The sequence below is a fragment of the Nansenia antarctica genome, assembly GCF_963989245.1.
Source record: "Nansenia antarctica genome assembly, chromosome: 16".
NCBI lineage: Eukaryota > Metazoa > Chordata > Actinopteri > Argentiniformes > Microstomatidae > Nansenia > Nansenia antarctica.
In genome coordinates, this window is record NC_137686.1 from 25,568,157 (window position 1) to 25,590,035 (window position 21,879).

At 48.1% G+C, this 21,879-nt stretch overlaps 1 protein-coding gene across 1 annotated transcript in view; it reads right to left on the bottom strand.

Moving 5' to 3' along the window:
• LOC308172188 (uncharacterized protein) overlaps positions 1-18,406 on the bottom strand; it is a gene marked incomplete at its 5' end in the record, with an annotated part of 19,468 nt that extends 1,062 nt beyond the window's left edge. Inside the window, 23 exons of the mRNA XM_080547098.1 lie at positions 189-357; positions 776-905; positions 2,170-2,567; positions 2,845-3,001; positions 3,484-3,692; positions 3,823-3,927; positions 4,079-5,075; positions 5,202-5,291; positions 5,819-6,075; positions 6,393-6,530; positions 6,921-7,011; positions 7,372-7,628; positions 8,263-8,400; positions 8,767-9,032; positions 9,393-9,688; positions 10,475-10,858; positions 11,410-11,606; positions 11,830-12,403; positions 13,147-13,553; positions 13,755-13,836; positions 14,818-15,065; positions 17,509-17,561; positions 18,327-18,406. Coding sequence (XP_080403224.1) covers positions 189-357; positions 776-905; positions 2,170-2,567; positions 2,845-3,001; positions 3,484-3,692; positions 3,823-3,927; positions 4,079-5,075; positions 5,202-5,291; positions 5,819-6,075; positions 6,393-6,530; positions 6,921-7,011; positions 7,372-7,628; positions 8,263-8,400; positions 8,767-9,032; positions 9,393-9,688; positions 10,475-10,858; positions 11,410-11,606; positions 11,830-12,403; positions 13,147-13,553; positions 13,755-13,836; positions 14,818-15,065; positions 17,509-17,561; positions 18,327-18,406 — 5,723 coding nt within the window. The remainder of the gene's footprint in view (positions 1-188; positions 358-775; positions 906-2,169; positions 2,568-2,844; positions 3,002-3,483; positions 3,693-3,822; positions 3,928-4,078; positions 5,076-5,201; positions 5,292-5,818; positions 6,076-6,392; positions 6,531-6,920; positions 7,012-7,371; positions 7,629-8,262; positions 8,401-8,766; positions 9,033-9,392; positions 9,689-10,474; positions 10,859-11,409; positions 11,607-11,829; positions 12,404-13,146; positions 13,554-13,754; positions 13,837-14,817; positions 15,066-17,508; positions 17,562-18,326) is intronic.
• Positions 18,407-21,879: the final 3,473 nt, after the last annotated feature.

Here is a 21,879-nt window from a genome sequence, read left to right on the forward strand (position 1 = left end):
GAAGAGTTCAACAAAATGCATGATCTTTTATTACTATGTAATAATAATAGTAATAATACATATATTATGTATTATTATGTATGTATGTTCTGATTCAGATTTTTCTGATGTATCCCCCTGGTGGGTGTCATTTCAAAGGCAGTGAGGTGAGTGACAGCAGTGGTAGTGTCTCATGTCCTCACACACACCTGTTCCTCACGGTCAGTGTCTTCTCCGCCGCCCTCCAGCTCTCTCCGAACTCCCTCACGCTCCTGGCCTGGCTCCCGTCCGGCTTCATTTTGTCGTTCTTCCCCCGACCGTCAAAGTTCCCGCACAGGCCGCCTACCCTCCTCTTGTACGTGTGAGGGAGGATGATCTCTGTGGGGGAAAAAAACAAAAAATGAGTTCAACAGTCCACGACCTCGTCTCTCCCGCTGTGCTGTCACGGTAAAGGAGACGACCGTCCTATTTACGAGCGCTATTCTCTGCGCCTTCGTCTTGAAATCCTTCAAAGAGGACGCAGAGGGGAAGGTTTTCTCCTTCCATCAAGGTTTTTTTGTTTTTTTTACATGTATTTTTCAAATCCAGATAAGGAGGATGGTTATGGTTCGGTAGTAAACTCCGTCTCCACGGCTGTCATACTTTCTTATCACGGCTTTGACCTCCGTTGCTCCCCTAACCCTCTTTTTTAGACGTCCTCGTGTTCTTCTCATTATCGGAGGAGATAATACTTCTTATTTCACACTCTCCTTTGGCCCTGATGTAACAGTGACTGGTGTTTTTTTTTTTCCCGTACCTGCTCTGCTGTGCCCGTCAAACTCCACAGAGAGGCCAAAGTCTGTCTTGAGGTAGATACGAGAGGAGCGCTGCAGGATTTTCAGACCGCCAGCAGGAGAGACGGGGGTACGAGTGGTCTTACCGTTCAGCTGAGAGAGAGAGAGAGAGAGAGAGAGAGAGGGGGAGAGAGAGAGAGGGAGGGAGAGAGAGAGAGAGGGAGGGAGAGAGAGAGACAGAGGGGAGAGATGGATTAAGCGTTGACCGCTTACTGAACTGTTATGGTGGAAAGATGGTTACTGACCCGATGTGAAAGCGATAACGTGCTAGGAACCTTCAACTTCCCTCAGATAACAAGTTATTGATCTCGGTGAAACAACTTTTTACAGTCAGTTCTACGGTTTTAGAACTGAGACCTTTATGAATGCTTTTTTTTTTTAAGGCAGAAGAGAAATTGCAAAGTGGTGTGAAGATAAAACGCCACGAGTTCAGCATTCCTGGCCAAGTCTCATGTTGCTTATCTCACCTAGCCAGTGACACACGCTCACACACACACACACACACACACACACACACACACACACACACACACAGAGAGACACACACTCACACACACACACACACACACACACACAGAGACACACACTCACACACACAGAGACACACACACACACACATACACACACAAACACACACACACACACACATACACACACACGCACATAGACACAGAGACACACACACACACACACACACACACACACACACATACACACACACACCCACGATTTTTCATATGTGCGCCAAACGTGAAGTGAACATGATACAGAGTAATTTAACACGGCCAGCGTTGTAAAGTACCCTAGATAACGTTTTAAAATAATGTTTTGTTCCGCCAACGGTGTGGCAACCTTTGAATATTGTTTACAATATGATGAAGGGCAACTGATAAAAAAAGATACTGAGAATCCACCGTTATGTAAGCAACACTAGGGTAAACACACCGTCTGTCCAAAGAGATACTTTACAGACGCTGTGCGACGCACGTGCGCACACACACACACACACACACACACACACGCACACGCACATACACAGCCTATTCAAAGATGCACACACACACACACACACACACACACACAAACAAACACACCCCCCACCGTTCCCTTCCACCCATCCCCCCACCTCCTACGCACACACACACACACACACACACATCCCGCGGTGAAGCGTGTTGCGTTGATGTTAAGGAGAGCGCAGGCAGGGCCGAGTGGCTGCTGCATGGGCAGAGGCGTGGGGGGAACGCACTGCTCTGCTGATGTACAGCATGACGCGGTCTGATATTGTACACACACACACACAGACACAAACAGACACACACACACGTACAGAGAATAAATCCTGAAGGATACTTACAACAAGTTTCCTGTTCTTCCTGAACTCCACGGTTTGATTGTACACTCTGATCCTGAGCCCCCTCAGTCGCTGACGACTGTCCTGCTCCTTGCTGTCGTCATCTTCATCGCTGTCACTGTCGCTATGACTATGACTATGACTGTCACTATGACTACCCCTGGCCCTGCTGTCGTGATGCTCGTGGCTGTCACTTTCTTCACTACTGCTGCTGTGACTATCACTCCCGTCATCTTCATCATCATCATCTTTATTGATGCCCACGATGTGGACTTCTGGAAGGTTCTTCGACAGGCCGCTGGTCTGGACGAGCACGTAGGAGTGCTTGCCCTCGAACTCGTGCTTCATGTTGTCAAAGGTCCGGTACTCTGGGTCTCCTGCGATGGAGCACTCACTGAAGTCTGGAAGGCAAGAGGAGGAGGAGGAGGGGGGGGGGGGGACGGGACATTGAAGACACCGTCAGGTTGAACCGTGGTGCATTGACCCGAAACGACTGTCAAGGGGAAGTTTGGGGAATGTCTTGAATCGTAAATCCACTACATTGGCTTTATCGGGCAGATATATTAGGCTGGTAGAGAAACGTAGTCTCGGATGGATCATCGGACCAGAAGGTATGCATTCAACATTGAGTTTTTCCATTTGTAGGTTTGTGGGAAGGTGTTGGGTATCCTACTGTACCTGTTGATTTGCAGTAATACTGCCCCGCCTCGTTCTGAAGGCAGACAGAATCCCCGTCACATTCATCTTCGTCATCGCAGTCGATCTCCCCGACACCGTCGTCTTCCTCACACTCACACTTATGACTGCAGTGCGGCGTGTACCAGACCTCGTTAAACTGAAATGAAACCGACATTTTAAAAAAAGATTCACGACATTGTAGCTGTATGTTCTTCCCTTTCAAGGTGCATTGTGGTCTGATAACACTGGGAAATGCTACTAAATGGAATGGTAAATGGACTGACTTCCAAAAGCGCTTTATTCCAAAGAGCTTTACAATGGCCTTTCATTCCGCCATTCATACACACATTCACACACCAATGGCGGCAAGCTAGCATGCAAGGCGCATGGGAGCAATTTGGGGTTCAGTGTCTTGCCCAAGGACACTTCAACATGTGGCCAGCCGGGGTTCGAAGCGCCGATCTGCCGACCTTGCGATCATTAGACGGCAGCTCTACCTCCTGCGCCACAGCCGCCCCGCCCTGTGCCGCTACTACCTATCCGAATTATGGCTAATAATAGTAGCACACAACACCAAGCTGTTGACACTACGAAGAGCTAAACTATCGTTTCAGTCGTTTCCCGGAAAGGGCAACTCACTTGATGGATGTTGCCGCTCTTGTCCACGCAGCCGCACTGTTTGGCGGGCACACAGACCCTCTGTTTGAGCAGGAAGCCGTCGTTACACACACACCCCTCCACGCAGGGATCGTCGGCGTCGCAGGTGGGGGGGCCGGACAGGTACTTACAGGTGGGCTGGCAGGCGGAGATACAGTGGGTGTAATGGCTGTTCTTAGGGCAAGACGGTGCTGAAGAGAGAGGGACAAATACATGGTTGCATAACGAGGCGTGGAAGGGAAAGGTCATGTTTTATTCAGTATCTGATTTTTACAGGTTGGTACGTGTGTCTTTGTTTTCTGAGGAAAGGTAATGACATACTTGGCATTGCGGTTGTTGGCGGTTGAGGTCTTGCGGTAGTTGGTGGTTGTGGTCTTTCTGTGGCTGATGGTTGCGGTCTTTCTGTGGCTGATGGTTTTGGTCTTTCTGTGGTTGGCGGTTGTGGTCTTTCTGAGGTCGATGGTCTTTGTGTGGTTGGCGGTTGTGGTCTTTCTGAGGTCGATGGTCTTTCAGTGGTTGGTGGTTGTGGTCTTTCTGAAGTTGATGGTCTTTCAGTGGTTGGCGGTTGTGGTCTTGCTGAGGTTGATGGTCTTTCTGTAGTTGGTGGTTGAGGCCTTGCTGAGGTTGATGGTCTTTCTGTAGTTGGTGGTTGAGGCCTTGCTGAGGTTGATGGTCTTTCTGTAGTTGGCGGTTGAGGCCTTGCTGAGGTTGATGGTCTTTCTGTAGTTGGTGGTTGAGGCCTTGCTGAGGTTGATGGTCTTTCTGTAGTTGGTGGTTGAGGCCTTGCTGAGGTTGATGGTCTTTCTGTAGTTGGTGGTTGAGGCCTTGCTGAGGTTGATGGTCTTTCTGTAGTTGGCGGTTGAGGCCTTGCTGAGGTTGATGGTCTTTCTGTAGTTGGTGGTTGAGGCCTTGCTGAGGTTGATGGTCTTTCTGTAGTTGGTGGTTGAGGCCTTGCTGAGGTTGATGGTCTTTCTGTAGTTGGTGGTTGAGGCCTTGCTGAGGTTGATGGTCTTTCTGTAGTTGGCGGTTGAGGCCTTGCTGAGGTTGATGGTCTTTCTGTAGTTGGTGGTTGAGGCCTTGCTGAGGTTGATGGTCTTTCTGTAGTTGGCGGTTGAGGCCTTGCTGAGGTTGATGGTCTTTCTGTAGTTGGTGGTTGAGGCCTTGCTGAGGTTGATGGTCTTTCTGTAGTTGGTGGTTGAGGCCTTGCTGAGGTTGATGGTCTTTCTGTAGTTGGTGGTTGAGGCCTTGCTGAGGTTGAGGGTCTTTCTGTAGTTGGTGGTTGTGGTCTTTCTGTGGTTGGTGGTTGCGGCCTTTCTGTGGTTGGTGGTTGCGGTCTTTCTGTAGTTGGTGGTTGCGGTCTTTCTGTAGTTGGTTGCTGTGGTCTTTCTGTGGTTGGTGGTTGCGGCCTTTCTGTAGTTGGTGGCTGTGGTCTTTCTGTGGTTGGTGGTTGTGGTCTTTCTGTGGTTGGTGGTTGCGGTCTTTCTGTAGTTGGTGGCTGTGGTCTTTCTGTGGTTGGTGGTTGTGGTCTTTCTGTGGTTGGTGGTTGTGGTCTTTCTGTAGTTGGTGGTTGTGGTCTTGCGGTTGTTGATGGATTATTCAAATCTATGACGAAACAATCCCGTTATTAGAAACAAACCACCTCGATATCTCAGTTGTTTCTTGTCTCAGAAGGACTTGTGAAACTGGAGTGGGACTGCTACCATACCTGCACAGCTTCCCTGGTGAAGAGACACGTCGTCTAAAGCCACGTCAGAGAGATCGGTTGAACCTCGACGTCCCTCAAAGATGATCTGAGATTGGAAGGGAACAAACACAGGAATATATAAAACATACAGAACACTCTTCATCCACAGGATAAAAAGAGACAAATAAGGCCTAATTGGCAGATATTCACACCACAACAAAATATATAGTTGCACTCTTACTCAATGTAAATGACGTAGATGGTCACCTATGTTTTATAAGAGTTTAACGTTGCTGTTTACCACTAGAACAGCCGTGAGGGACCCTCCTTTCATGACTTGTCCTAGATATGTGCGTTCTACCACCCAGTATCCTTACATTTTCAAAATCACATCAGGATAAGCTAATATCCTAGCTATTTTTGCCCTTTTTCTGTGTAGGAGGCAGGCTAATTTACAAGCGGCCAACTAGTGGTCGTTGTGTGTAAATAGCAGCTTGAGCATTGTAAAGAGGGGGCTCTTTTAGTAGGTAAAAAAGGCACGGCTGTTCTAGTGTTTATGCTCCAAGGAACACACACTCAAGTCTCCAGGTAAGGTCAGTCGGGGAAGAGGTCAGGGGTCATCGCACCACTCACCTGGAAAGGTCCAGTAGTGGTGAAGTCCACCTGCCCCAGCTGCCAGGAGTCTCCCTGGGTGTTCTGCTTCCACCAAACGCCTTCAGCGTACCTGTCCTGAACCAGGTAGACGTGCAGACCCATGGTCTCGGCTGAGCCGTACATGTGGTACCAGAACTGCAGACACTGAGGACCCGGGTCGGAACACTCGGAGCTGAGGAGGCGGGCCGTGTCTCCGTAATGTGCACGGTTGCCCTCGATGTACATGTAGTGACCACCTGGACAGGTAGAATAGATAAGTATAGATAATACCGGTACAGTATTACCAGATTACATGTTGAATTCCTTCATAACAACAGAATTTATTGTTCTTTTGTGATGTTTCGCCAGAACGGGGGCAGGTCAAAACAGTTCATGGATATGGCCATAGCTTGTGACTTCAATCAGGATAACAGGGGCAGAAAGAGTGTTAAAGAGTGACCCTTTTGACTTCTATTCAGATAGTTTTCCATTGTGCTTAAGTTGCAATATTACCAAGTGTTTGTGTATTTTGTTGTTTGTTTGTTTTGTTGTCTTGTGTCATAAGAACACTTACTTCCTTTTGTGTGGTCAGCGGATGGTCCTGTCTTCAGCGAGGGCGTGGAGCCGCTCTGTCTTGTCCAATCAAAAGCATCTGTCATAAGCTGATTCCAGCTGCAAAGATCCCTTTCGAAATCGCAGTCGACGTGGCAGACTGTACAGGGAACATTTGTACAACTTCAGCATGAATAAAACGTGGATTTACTTTGACAGATCACATTTAGGCAAAAGTAACTAGGTATATAATGTGCTTAATGTGTGAATCAGTGTGATGATTATACATCTTTGATCAATGTCAATACTATCCATAAGAAATGAGTTGTGTGTGTACCTGGGTGTGGGGCATCAACAGATGGGATAACGATCGGTTGGCCGGACGAACCTGCAAATTTATGCAAAGTCACGAAAGCTTAACATTCTCAGTTCTGACACAATGCAAATAAAGTCAGTAGTCAATATCTGCATGGGGATTATGAATTCAACTTGATGTACCAACACTTGGTCTAAAAACTGGTTAAACTGATATTCAATGACAAGTCCTCACCCCCTGCTGAGCATGGTCCACTGTGGACGGAGATGTCGTCCAAGGCCACGTCAGATCGAGGGTCCGAGCCTCGGATCCCCTCCAAAATGATCTGAAACAGTTATTGTGGAGAGTGAAAAAACACGATTCACCATGTAGCATAAAAACCAAAACCACTCAGTAAACAGTCTTTTTTATTTTACCTTTATTTTACCAGATAAAATCAATTGAGAATAAATTCTCATTCACAATGATGACCTGGCCAAGAGGCGCTGGTAAGAATAAAAACAAACATATAAACAGAAATACACCACCGGGTCAACACAAAACAATACATACAATACATGAGAAAGACAGTGGAGATAAAATAAATAAATTAAAAGATAAAAACAAAGTCAACTACTAGTAAGAGAAACCTCAGCCTACTCTGACCTAGAGTTCATTCCCCTCTTGTGTACTGTAAGCTTCCTACCTGGAATGGTCCGGAGGTTTTGATGTCCAGAGTTTCCTGACGCCACACAGATCCCTGGTTGTTGGCCTTGGACCAGAGCTTGGTCACTTTGATTCCCTGCACCTGGTAGATGTTGAGGGCCATGGCGGTGGCCTGTCCGTACATGTGGTACCAGAAGCTGAGGCAGACCTCGCCCTGGTACTGGCACTGCTGGCTCATCAGGCGGGCAGAGTCCCCGTGGAAGACGCCATCACCCTCGATGTACATGTAGGAGCCAGCTGACCAACAAAGACACACCACAGTATAATGTCTCTATTTGTATGGCAGGGGATCATGGCTATGTTCCATGTTCTATGTTCTATGTTCCAGCTCCATGTTCCCTCAGCTCACCTAGCTAGCCTTAACACTAGAACAGCCGTGCCTTTTTTACCTACTATAAGAGCCATAGTCTTTACAATGGAAAGCTGCTATTGACACACAACGACCACTAGTTGTCCGCCTTGTAAATTAGCCTGCCTCCTACACAGAAAAACTGCTAAATAGCTTTATACTATGCAATTTCATATGCAACACAAGCTAACCTGCCAGCAACTGAAGCTAAACTGCTAACAACTTAACTTAACTTAGGCACACCCCTATGGGATGACAAAAACACATTAGAACAGTTGGCTGTATATCTATATCTGTACAATTTGCTATCATCATAACAGAGGAGGGTTCTGAGGTAATGACATACTTGTATCTATTACATGGGCAGCAGATAAACGCTAAAGGTTTCCATTCTGCTAGAATGTTATTACCCTTTTACCCTTGTGTGTTAGACAGGAAAGTGCTGCTACTAAAATGTTTCTAAAATGATTCTAGAAAGGTAGTAGTTATGTGTCATGTGATCATGGGAGTCCTTGGTCTTACCTCCTGAAGTGTGGTCCTCGGTTGGCCCTGTGAGGTCAGAGGGGGTCGGGCCACTCTGTCTTGTCCAATCGAAGCTGTCCTGTACAAGCTGATCCCACCCACACATGTTGTTGTCGAAGTTGCAGTTTAACGGACAAACTGTGGGAATCAAGAGAAACAGAAAGTCCATGTAAATAGAAAGTAGGAATGTAACGTCAATGTAACAATGTAATACGCAACTCTACCCTTGTACCAATATTTATATTCCCTTATTTTCAGTGGAAAGAGATGCCAGCAATGAGCAAAACAGCATGCGTCAAAATGACTTGTTCTTACGTTTCGAGTCTTGTGTAGGTGTGGGAGGAGTAGGCTTAGCTGAAATCCCAACAATGCAGAATAGATTGTTAGCAAAGCAATATCGAATAAGCCGCAGCTCTTTCACACCTAACTCGTGACTCTCTCTCTACATTATAACAAACACGGTCCCCTATCGTCATCATTACGAAACCACGGCCAGACACTCACCGCAGGCGGTGTCCTTCGACCAGTCGGGCAAGTCCACCTCTGCGACCTGGCACGCAGCCACGTAGGACTCCAGGGAGTTACAGAAGACCCCCAGGTCTCCCCCAGAGGTGCAGAAGTCATCCTTACAGCTGTTCAGGTAGGTCTGGAGGTGGATGGATCCGTGGCAGGGGCTGAAGGGGTCCCCGAGCAGCGCGGAACACTTCTCAAAGCCCTCGTCCTCCAGGGCGGGGTCACAGGCCGGCGGGCGGGGGGGGTCAGCCACACAGCTGGAGGAGAGGAAGCGAGGGTTTGTGGGGGTTTGTGTGTGTGACGTGTTTGTTAATGAAGGTGATATCGCGGTGTTTGGTGGGATTGAATGGAACGCTTTTGTCAACTCTTTCAATACTGGAAATGCAAGTTTTAAAAGGTACGTCTGAATTACAATTATAATTCTAAATGTCCTGTTTATCATTAACAATGTTATCTAACCCATTGAAGTTGCTCTACGAGCTTCTGCCATCGAACGTCATGTTGTAAATATGTTGAGCCTCTAAGTGATTACCCTCCTGACCTCCGACTAACTGCCCTGAGGGCGTGGATGCAGTGATCCGTCACTGTATCGTACGATTAAAACGCCGATCCCTCACCTGTACCCATCGTCCTTCACCCTCCAGCTGTCGCCAAACTTGAAGGCGTCCGTCTCCTTGGAGCCGTCGGGGGTGAGGAAGTCGTCGTCCTGGTCGTCAGAGTAGGTGCCGCAGAGGCCGCACAGCTCTCCCTTGTAGCGCTCGTCCACCTGCAGGAACAGCCGGTGGTCCCCGTCCAACAACATCCTGAGGCCGAAGGAGCTCTTCAGGACCACGTACTGCTTCTTCAGGTACACGCTCACTGTTCCGTAGGAACCGTTGACACTGTAGGGGAGCTGGACCAGAGCACCGTTCACCTGGAGAGCAGAATGTCATGTTTTATGATTTATCTGTCATCCAAGAACTTGTATTAACTCTATTTGTAGCTGACTTCATGAAGTATACTAGTATTATACAACAGTTAGTTCCGACCAAGTAATTTGATTGGACAAGAGGCATTCCAAGAGTGCCGATATACAGTATAACAGCACAGGGACTTTTAACTATTATGTATCACTCCGCCGCACAGGTGTTCTATTGTTTGCGTTCAGTTTACTAGGCAACTGTCCAGTTGAACTGTCCAGTTGAAGTTCAGTTGCGGAACTATTTTTCTACATATAGAGTATACTATTATTGATAGATAATCAATGCCCAGTGCGAATCATGCCCTATGCTATATAGGCTAAAGTACAGTATATAAAGTACCTGTTGTACGGAAGAGATGTGGGACAGTGGTATGGACTTAGTAGGGCAGACTCATGTAGGCCAGCCATGCTTGTTTTAGTGACTTTGCTCATCCATGGGTGATAAGTGTTTCACTCCACAATTGACCCAGATCATATAATAAACTGGCCTATAATGTTGAACTGGTCCAAACTTGTATTAGGGAAATTATTACACTGTAATTATTGGTACAGTACATTAGGCCACATCCATCATCCATCTATACTAATTATAAACTTCTTCTTTGACTTAAACCCTTGTCTAATCCTAAAAATATACATAACAAAGGTCTAATATAATCCCTTTTTCATCCTATGCCCTAGTTTAGCATTACAATACAGGAGAGAACTTTCTAGAAAGAAGATGATGCCCGTTCTTACAGAGACGTCCATGCTTCTGCTCAACTGGACGTGCAGGCCCTGGACCTCCAGTATGGCGGTCTCCAGCTTGGCCTGGGTCCCCTTCATGGAGTTCTCGTTCCGGGAAGACACGTTAAACTGGACAGCGCTGTGGCCTCCGCAGGTGGTCGCCAGGGTGTAGACGCACCCGCCTTGGAAGGTGTAGGCCTTCTTGTCGTAGGTGATGTAGTGGGGGTCGCCGTAGACGCGGCAGGTGACGTGCTGGGAGGGGAAGCAGCCCTTGACCCGGTCCGAGACCGTGCACACCTCGGTGGGACCGCAGCTCGTGTCAGAGCACTGGAGGCCTCCCCCGCCCATACACTGGCACACGCGCTCACACTCCCCGTCCATAAACGACGCTCCTCTCTGGAGATGGGAAACCAAATTATTAGATTAGATTAGATTCAACTTTATTGTCATCGCAGAGTAATAATAATAATTCATTGTTTTTATATAGCGCTTTTCCGGGGTTCGAAGACGCTGAACCTATTGTACAAGAACAATACAACGAAATGCAGTTTAGTATCCAACCAGAGGTGCAAATAAGTGATATAAGGGCATGATATAAATAGAACAAGAGGTAGTGAGAGGTAACTATGTAATATACAGTATGTGCAGAGGTAGTATTGTAAACATCAGTATAGTTTAGAGGGATATACAGTTATGAGCTATGTACAGTGAGGTAGTTTATGTACAGTATCTAATGTGCAGAGTATAAAAGAAGCTGTGTCAGGAGACATGTGCATATTACTGTGTGTATACACTTGTGTTCTAATGTAACCATTCAAATCATAATTGCTTTGCACTTGATTAGTTGAATCAGGTGTGCTGGTGGTGGAACAGATCAAATATGTGGAATGGCTGGTGGTCCCCAAGGAGAGGGTTGAAAACCACTGCTCTAGAGTCTAGACCCTTACCTCGTAATGCTCTCCATCCTTCCAGCAGCCGCAGTCCTCTTCAGGGACGCACCTGCCTCCGCTGAGCTTGAAGCCGGCGTCGCACTCGCACCTCTCCTCACAGCTCCCACACACCCCCATCACGTCCATACTGGAGCAGACATCAGAACAGCCCTCCGCACACGCGTTGTAGTGGCTGTTCTCCCCACAGTCCATGGCTGTGGGGGGAGGAAGAGGAGGGAGTAGAGAGAGGTGTGTCAGATAGGGGTCAATATCATCGTCATCATCATCATCATCATCATCCTCATCATCACCACCACCACCACCATCATCCTCGTTTCCTTACCCCCTCCCCACCCTGCCCAGTGAGTAAAAAAGGAACTGTTAAAAAGAGCAAACAACCAAAAGAGGAAATAATAAATAGTAAAAAAAACTACATACGACAGATGGAGGAGTTCCTCCATGCGGGGATGATGACTCCTGCCTTGAGGCAAATATCAGTGTACGACTGCAGGGCGTCACAGAGCACCCCGGGGTCACCGCCGGAGGCGCACATCCCGGCCACGCAGCTACGGAAGTAGCTCTCGGCCCCCAGGATGGAGAGGCACCCGGCGAAGGGCCCGTTCCCAGAGACCAGGGCCCCGCACTGGGCCTCGCTGCGGTACTCGGCCTTGTCCTCCGGAAGACACACCTGGGGGGGTCCCAGGGGGGTGTCGCAGGTGTCCCCCTCCTTCCGGCTCTGCCAGCTGCGGCCCAGCGCGTGGACGTCGGCGGCGTCCGACCCGTCTGGCGTGCGGTAGTCGTCCTCTCTCTTGCGGTTGAAGTTGCCGCACATGCCGCACACTTTGCCGGAGTAGGAGGCGGGGACGGTGAGGTGGACGTTGCCAGCGGTGTCGTAGGAGACGAACAGGCCGAAGGTCGTCTCCAGGACGACGGAGACGGAGTTGCCGTGGACGTTGACGCTGACGGTGCCTCTCTTGAGGCTGAGGGGGAGTTTCCTCCAAATGCCGTTGACCTGGAGAACAGGACTGGGTTTGGTGCGCTGGAGAGACTCAAAGGCCGTCTGGTTCTGTCTGAATACCTTATCGTATGTTACACCGATTCTATCGGGGGTTATGGTTACACCAAGAACAACAAACCAATGGCCAATATAACTTAACAGTATTAAGTTATCATTACCAATAAAACTGATAAGCTATGATAGTCTAGTGGGTGACTCAACCTCTGGACTTTGCGTTATGAATGTTGTTTTCAGATTACCAGTAATTACCAGTAACCAGGAAGACACTTTAGATATGGCAATTTTTCTGCCCCATGATTATCATCATGGTTTAGAACCAATGTAGTGACGATATTGCGGCTGAATTAGCACTAGAACAGCTGTGCCTTTTTTACCTACTAAAAGAGCCGCCTCGGGGGTCAAATGCCCCCTCTTTACAATGCTCAAGCTGCTATTTACACACAACAACCACTAGTTGGCAGCTTGTAAATTAGCCTGCTTCCTACACAGAAAAACTGCAAAATAGCTTTACATTAGCTTATCCTGACGTGATTTTGAAAATGTAAGGATACTGGGTGGTAGAACCCACATATCTAGGAAACGTCATGAAAGGAGGGTCCTGAAATGTGATCGAGTGCAAAGATAGAAAATGTTTCTCTACTCACACATGGCTGTTCTGGTGTTAAAACACCGACATGTAATGCAGAGAACACATCGCGTCATTTCACATCATTAACTCAACGGTATCTCCCACTCACCATGACTCTCTCGTTCTGCCTCTTCAGCAGAGACACTCGGAGGTTCCCCACTTGGAAGTTGACCTGCTGGACCGTCGACACGGACGCGTTCGCCAACTGCTCGTTCTCCACCTCCACCGTGAACTGAGTGAGGGCCTCGTCGGCCGAACACACCCGGGCCAGGACGTAGGTGCAGGGGCCGGCAAAGTAGTAGACCATCTCGTCGAAGGTGCTGTAGTGGGGGTCGCTGTGGACGGTACAGGTCCCTGGGGCGGCGGCACCGCCGGCGGCGGTGATGGTTCTCTGCGGGCCACAGGCACGGCCTTCAGGGCAGGAGGAGGAGGAGGAGCAGGAGAGCTGACCTCCAGAGCACAGGCAGCGGGTGGAAGCATCCGTCCAGAAGTCTGTGTCAGGAGAGCACTGTGCACCTGTAGAAGAAGGAACCAGGGAAGAAAAAAGAAAAAAGAAAACAGATGAAAAATGGTGACACAATTGGGGCCCTGGATGTATTACGTTTCAGAAACATTTTTCTTCGATCTGACATCGGGGCAGGAGGACGGGTCTGGCGGTGAGTGTTATTCGGGGACATTGTGGAGGACAGACAGACAGTGAGGCATTGAGGAACTCACCACACTGTCCCCTTCTGACTCCGATCCTGTCGAAGGTAACCTGCCCCTCCTCGGGCTGGGCCCGGACGGCCTCGAATACAACCTAAAAAAAAAAAAAGAGGGACACTCATCATCACCGTTCACATTTCATTTCTTTGAAGAAACGTTTTTTTTCCGTTTTTTTCATCAGCGAGTCGAAGGATTTTGTTATGTTACGTGTCGTACTTTATAGCGTGCGTCGTACTTCACAGGAAGCCTTAACACCTTTTCTCACTTCTGGAGACAGACTGGTTTAAAGGGGAAATCTGGGATTCAAACAACAACAAAGTGTTCTCCCCACCACTTTCTTTCGGTAAACAGGTGAATGAATGAATGAATGAATGAATGAATGAATGAATGGACTTTATTGTCATTGCTACAGTACAGGAACCAAACAACGAAATTTAGGAGGGGTGGCTCCCCTGGTGTTAGGAAAGGGAAAAAAAAAACTTTTAGAAAAAAAAAATCACAAGAAGGTAAGGAGCTGGTTTACATAAATAAAGGCTATGTACACTATCCACTGTACTATACTGTACAGACAGACGACTAGGGTTGTCATATTGCACAATAGTATTATTCCACATTTATTTAAAGTGTCGCAGTTTGCAGGCTTGAAATGCCTGGGGTTATTATATCAATAACTTAAACATCCACAGATGGATGCACCAATCCCAGATGGCCTACTACTGTGACAAGCCTCTAATAATGATAATAATAACTTTATTTGTATAGCGCTTTTCCTGCAAACGTTGCAGCTCAAAGTGCTTTAATCATTATAGAATCTTAATTTAATTATTTTGTAACTTAAATGCAATATTAAAAGGATGGGTTTTTATCATCTTAATTTAATTATTTAGTCATTTAAAGGCAATATTAAAAAGATGGGTTTTTAGTCTTGACTTGAACATAATTGCTGAGGTTGCATCCCTAATGTAAACTGGCAGTGCATTCCACAATCTGGGTGCATAAAATGAGAATGCAGCCTCACCAAATCTCTTCTTTTGTACATGTGGTAGAAGTTCTAAGTTCACTCTAAGCGCTGTACCTGTGCAGATGTTCCGTCGGTGGCAGTCAGTGGGACAAAAACTTGTCTCCAGGCCTCTCCCTCCTCAGCCGGCGAGGTCCACACCTCCCTCCGCCCGGTGCCGTCCCTCAGCAGGGTTCTGAGCTCCGACCCGTTGGCTCCCGCCGGGGCCTGGTACCAGAACTCGAGACAGGCTTCTCCAGAGAGGCCGAGGAGGACCCCGCTCTCCACGCTGAACACGCCCGCTGAGGAGCTCAGGTGGTCCACATCTGCGGGCAGGAGGACGAACACAGTAGAATGGAATATCTTTATTTATTCTACATAGAGAGAGAGATCCAAAAATAATATTATCGCTACTTCTCCAACTCGAAGTGCCGCGGTAGAAACCGCGTCTACATAACTCAAACTCAGCGGATACCAAAAATGCAACCCACTCCCCCTTATCCACTCTCTAGCCAGACGACATGAACACAACCAGATGTTACCAAGTCATTTGTAACGGGTAATTAACTCTGTGACCGATAAAAAGATGTATTTCTACGAAAATGGCACTTACACTGCTTTGTTTACATTACACGATCAAACAACGCATTACCCGTTTTCTACTTCCCCCCATACTTTAACTACCAAATCTGTTCAGGGACATAATCAGATACTAAATGGCTGGTGTGTTTGTGAGCAGGGAATATTGTGAAGAGGAGGTACTTCAGTGTGATTGTGTGATTATCCCCAGGGGAACGCCAGGCTATAAAATATTATTACACTGCCTGCTGCATCTGATCTAGAAGGGATACGCTGCCTGGCACACACAGAGAGAGAGAGAGAGAGAGAGAGAGAGAGAGAGAGAGAGAGAGAGAGAGAGAGAGAGAGAGAGAGAGAGAGAGAGAGAGAGAGAGAGAGAGAGAGAGAGAGAGAGAGAGAGAGAGAGAGAGAGAGAGAGAGAGAGAGAGAGAGAGAGAGAGAGAGAGAGAGAGAGAGAGAGAGAGAGAGAGACAGAGACAGAGACAGAGACAGAGAGAGAGAGAGAGAGAGACACAGAGACAGAGACAGAGACAGAGACAGAGACAGAGACAGAGACAGAGACAGAGAGAGAGAGAGAGAGAGACAGAGACAGAGACAGAGACAGAGACAGAGACAGAGACAGAGACAGAGACAGAGAGAGAGAGAGAGAGAGAGAGAGAGAGAGAGAGAGAGAGAGAGAGAGAGAGAGAGAGAGAGAACCAGCCCGTATGATAACTCTGTGTATCTCTTCTCTGCCTATAACTCTGGTGAACTGTGGACTAATGTACCTAACCTGACTGTTCTCGACTGAACTCGGTTCAGGGAGAGGACGGTGAAATGACACGTCTTCATGGCGCTTGAGGTCAAAGGTGTCGGATGGGGAAGCAGATTCAAATTCGAATTCATGATTTGACGTCATATTTTTCTGTGAGAGTTTTTCAATGGCAGTTAGTAAAGTTCAATTTACCTCCTAAAATGATTGGATTGGATTGGACTTGAACCCCACTCTATGGTTTAGTATTATATTTAGGGTTACATTATTAGTCTGTATTGTAGTTTTACATACCATTTCCAGTCCAGTCACACATTGAAGTGTCATCGTTGAAGTCACACTTTGTAACATATTCTGGAAAAGAACAGAAGAATTAGAAAAATACATAATAATTGAAGCTTTATTTTATTCAGAGGAAAACCCTGACTGAGATCAGACCAGGGTCTGTTCAGCAGGGCCCTGTTACAGAGCACAAGCAAATACAAGAACTATACAATACAACAGTTGATATGAACACATCAATTAGAATACACAACTCTACACCACATATCCCTAAACAGATCCCTCACCAAACATTTTAAATGACCCAACGGCACCAGAGTGACTATTTATGAAGGAACTTGGAGGTCATTCCTTGTTCGAGGAACACAACAACTAAAAACTCTTTCCCCCAATTCTGTAGACACCCGTGGGACATTAAAAAGCAGCAGGTTTCTGTGATCACCTAGTGTTTCTGATTACCATCGCTGTAAGTCACCATCAAAGCAATGAACAAATGGAATGGAATAAAATGGGAATTTTAAAAGAACTCCTTTCTCTACAAACCAAATCCAAAGATAAACTCTCTTCTTGAAGCCAAACAAAAAGACTGATATGAATATGAAAGACATTGGCGGGTACGGAAACTATCCCTAGAGACGCAACACACACACACACACACACACACACACACACACACACACACACACACACACACACTCACAGAGACAGAGACCGAGACCGAGACAGAGAGACACAGGCAGACAGACAGACAGACAAGACAGACAGACAGACAGACAAGACAAGACAGACAAGACAGACAAGACAGCCAGACAGACAGAGACAGAGCCATTTCAGTAAGGGAGGCTCCTCTCATACCTACTCTATCAAAGCATAATCAATGAAACCTCTCAAATGTGTTGCCTTTATAACATAAAGGCACGTTTTTTGGGCTCCGTCGCTGTGGCAGGAAATTGGTGGTGTGGATGACACCAGAATTAATGATGAGAAGGGAACCACGGCGTCCTCTATAAATCAGCCTGATGAATAGTCTGGCGAGCTCCGCTGACAAATCCCCATTCTCCTCTCACTATTATTGTCTTGTTTGAAAAACAATAGCCACGGCAAAACAGTTGCTTAGCATCCGTTATCCTTGAGAGTGTGATGAACTGTCGGCCTACCTGCATCTGTCCTCCTGGTCGGAAGAGTAACTGATGAATTGTCGTCCCCGACGCTGAGAAAACAACAACCAAAACAAACGGGTTACAAATGAAATCAGGGGTTATTTGGACAGGGTGATGTACTGTAGTGCATGTATAATGATGAATTAGTTTTCCGAAGAATGAATGTAATCCAATCCAGATCACCCCTCCATATCCACGCGATGATCTATCATTAGACAACACACTATACGTCAAAGTTCAGCGTATTACTCTTCATATATATATATTTATATATATTTATTTATATACCGGTACTTGACTCATTTTAATGGGGAAGTGAAAAAAAAACAATACAATACATCAAAATGCCAATCTGTGTTTTCTCATGGGTAAAAAAAAGTTAAATAAAGTTAGTTTTAGCCTACTAAAAAAAACCTTTAAAACAATCATTGTGGAAGTTACAGTTTAAATGCTGAATAAGAGTGTAAGTAAGTAAGTAAGTAAGTAAGTAAGTAAAATGGATTTGTATAGCACCTATCCCAGACCAGGGGTCACAAAGTGCTTTACATATAGAGAACATAATAAATAAGAAACATAATAAAACATAATAAAAGTGTGAAAGTCATAGCAGGTTAAAATACGCAAACAAGTGAAAATAGGAACAAGTAACAGACAACAGGTGTACAAACAATATCAACAGGACACAGACAGACAGGCTTAGTGAGAGAGAGATGGAGTGAGACCCATACGGTAGGAGACTCAGAGGTCAGAATGACTCCGGCCGAGAGGCACAGAGACAGTTAGAGAGAGAGAGAGAGATAGAGAGAGAGACCCACCTGGCGTAGGTCCCTGTCTGCAGCAGACCCAGCAGAGCTGCCGTCAGCACCAACAACCCGCTGAAGGTGCCTCCTAGCATGGTGGATCCCATTCCAATAGCCCCCTGTGAAGGCTCTCAGTAACTATACACTCCCCTGTGTGTGTGCTCTCTTCCCTGAAGGTGAGCATGCAGAGCTGGGGGTTGGAGTGTGCCGTATGCTACCTTTCTGCTACTGACGAGTGAACGGAGAGGGTCAGGGGTTTTGTACTGCAACTTAACTGTGTGGAGACACACACACACACACACACACACATGATGAGAATACACACACACACCTGACCAGGTAACCTCCCAGCAGTAGGCTGGGACAGGGGGGAAGTGTGTGTGTGTGTGTGTGTGTGTGTGGGTGTGTGTGTGTGTGTGTGTGTGTGTGTGTGTGTGTGTGTGTGTGTGTGTGTGTATGTGGGGTTGAGATGTAGTTACGGTAAGGGTGTTGGCCCATAGTTACAACATCAGGACAGGAGTATAAAATGAGATCATGGGCTGGATGGGCTGTAGAAATAGCTGATTAGATAATTACACTGATTAGAGACTGATAAGCACTGTAGTATTCAAACGAATGGGTTTATCAAGAAGAATCCAAGCTGTGTTTGATGGACATTGAGACATTACAACTGAATCAACAAATGAGTATCAAAACCATTTTTGAGTCTTCATAACTTCAACTGCAAAAGCTTAATTGAACAGAGGATTCATTTTTCATGAAAAACTTTGGATTCAATTACTTCAGACACCTCATTGTAGAAGACATGGTGTGACAGTAAGCTTAAATGGTGACCTTAAACGATTCAAGGGTTAAATAATATTTTCTAATGCTGGAGGTTGCTTCCACAATGTGACAAGTTTATAACCCAATGGGATTAATACTTAACCAAGTTGGTATTCATTAATACTCAACCAAGGCGGTATTCAGGGCTTTGGTTTGGCATTGGATTTGTCATACAGACCGGCGTAAACAGGGTAATAACATTTAACCATTTAGCAGACGCTTTTATCCAAAGCGACTCACAATTAGAGATTACAAGGACAGTCACTCTGTGAGTCATTCAGGGCTAAGAGCCTTACTCAAGGGTCCAACTCACTATGTATGCACTAGGCCACAACTACCCCATCAGTAGCAGAATAGAAGAACTTCCACTTCCCATGCAGTCAATATTATCTGTTTGCCGTCACTAATGGCATGATAACTAATATGCAGAACTAAAAATACAATATTTCACGGCACAACTGCCACCGTTAATAATGTCACATTAGGCCACAGTCACAGTGATTGTATTAACAAAGTCATACAGTTACTGCCAGCTGGATGCTTTTGATACCAAGGGCTTACTGCCAGTTAAATACGAGGGTGTAGTGCCGGAGGAAAAAGGAAAGACGTAGGCAACGTAATGATAACTGTTTAATCAAAATAACAACTTGTACTCTCCGCACAGGACCAGGAAATCCATCACCAAAACTCTTGTGTCTAAACAGGAAGTTGCAACGTTAATAATCCTCCCCTCTGCCCCTAGTGCCAGAACTGGTTCCCTCCCACTACACAACCAACAGTAAGAGGAGAACATGAACCCATAATGTAGTCACTACACCAGCCCCCCCAGTGTTCACCTCAATATTGGAAATCCTCACGGCGAGGAGGGCGTATGGCCCGGCCCCTACGATCGTAGGTAAAGTCAGGAGGTGCGGGAGGAGGTGTGACATCGCCCATCACGTCCTCCTGCAGGGAAGGACGGGGGGCAGTGACGACCGGGGGCTCGCGAGCTGCGGGGGGTTGTCGGGGTCGGAGGGGGGAATGGCCAGGGCGCTGCAGGGGAGGTAGGACTGGAGGCCGGCCTCTGCGCGGTGGCAGGGCCAAGTCCAGGGGCAGTTCAAGGTCCAAGTGGGCCGGTTTGAGGCGATCAACGGACACACACTCAGGCCTACCCCCCATGTCAACCATGAAGTTCTTGGCTCCGGCCTCGATGACACGGAAAGGCCCGTCATAAGGAGGACGTAGTGGAGTCCTGTGGCCATCATGACGAATGAAAACGAACCTCGCTGAGTGCAGCTCCGGGGGCACCCTCGAAGTAGGGACACCATGCTGCGTAGTCGGGACCGGGACGAAGGTCCTGGCGCTGTCCAGCAGGGAGGCGCGCTGAGCGGCGGCGGACCAGGGCTCCGTTGACTTGGGAATGAAGTCACCGGGGACCCGCAGCGGCTGTCCAAACACCAGCTCAGCGGACGACGACTGGAGGTCCTCCTTAGGCGCTGTCCTGAGCCCCAGCATGACCCACGGCAGCTTGTCAAGCCAGTTGCTGTCCGTGAGGCTGGCTCGAAGGGCGGCCTTCATGGATCGATGGAAACGCTCACAGAGCCCGTTCGCCTGCGGGTGATAGGCGGTTGTGCGGTGGAGCTTGACCCCCAGATTCTCCGCCACCGCTGCCCACAGCTCTGAAGTAAACTGTGAGCCACGGTCAGAGGAGAGATCAGCAGGGGTGCCGTAGCGGGAGACCCACACCGCGATGAACGCCCGGGCCAGGTCGGGGGCTGTCGTTGAGGAGAGCGGAACTGCCTCCGGCCAGCGAGTCGTCCTGTCCACCATGGTAAAGAGATAGGTGTATCCGTGCGAGGGGGGCAGCGGCCCTACCAGGTCCACGTTTACATGATCGAACCTCCGCTCAGGCACAGAGAACTGCTCCAGGGGGGCCTTGACGTGTCGATGCACCTTGGCGCGCTGGCAGGCGATGCACGTGTCTACCCAGGCCCTCACATCCCTCTTGAGCCCATGCCAGACGAATTTCTCTGACACCAGCCGTGAGGACGGTTTCCTACCAGGGTGAGACAAGCCGTGTATCGCCTCGAAGGCGGGGCGCCTCCAGTTGGCGGGGACCACCGGTCGTGGCTGACCCATGGAGACGTCGCACAGGAGCGTGGCCCCTGCGTCACCGAAAACCACCTCTTCTAGGCGCAGTCCTGTGTCCGACAACTTGAGAGCCTGGACGGCGGGGTCGGCGGCCTGGTCTGCAGCCATGCGCGCGTAGTCCAAACCCAGTTGGACCGCACCAACCACCGCCCTGGAGAGACAATCCGCGACCTGGTTGGACTTCCCAGCAACGTGCTGGATGTCTGTGGTGAACTCGGATATGTAGGCGAGCTGGCGCTGTTGGCGGTCGGACCACGGCTCCGCCACCTTGGACATGGCGTGCGTGAGTGGCTTGTGGTCCACGTAGGCCGTAAACTCGCGGCCCTCCAGTAAAAAACGGAAGTGTCTGACAGCAAGCCACAGCCCGAGGAGCTCCCTGTCGAATGTGCTGTACCTTTGCTCTCTGGGAGACAGCTGGCGGCTGAAGAATGCAAGAGGCTGCCAGGCGTCCCCAACCCACTGTTCGTACACCGCTCCCACAGCAAAGTCAGAGGCGTCCGTGGTGAGAGCAGTGGGTGCCGAGGGCGAGGGGTGGGCCAACATGGCAGCGCGGGCCAGGGCCGCCTTGGTGTCCTGAAAGGCTTTGACACGCTCCGCCGTCCAGTCCACCGGC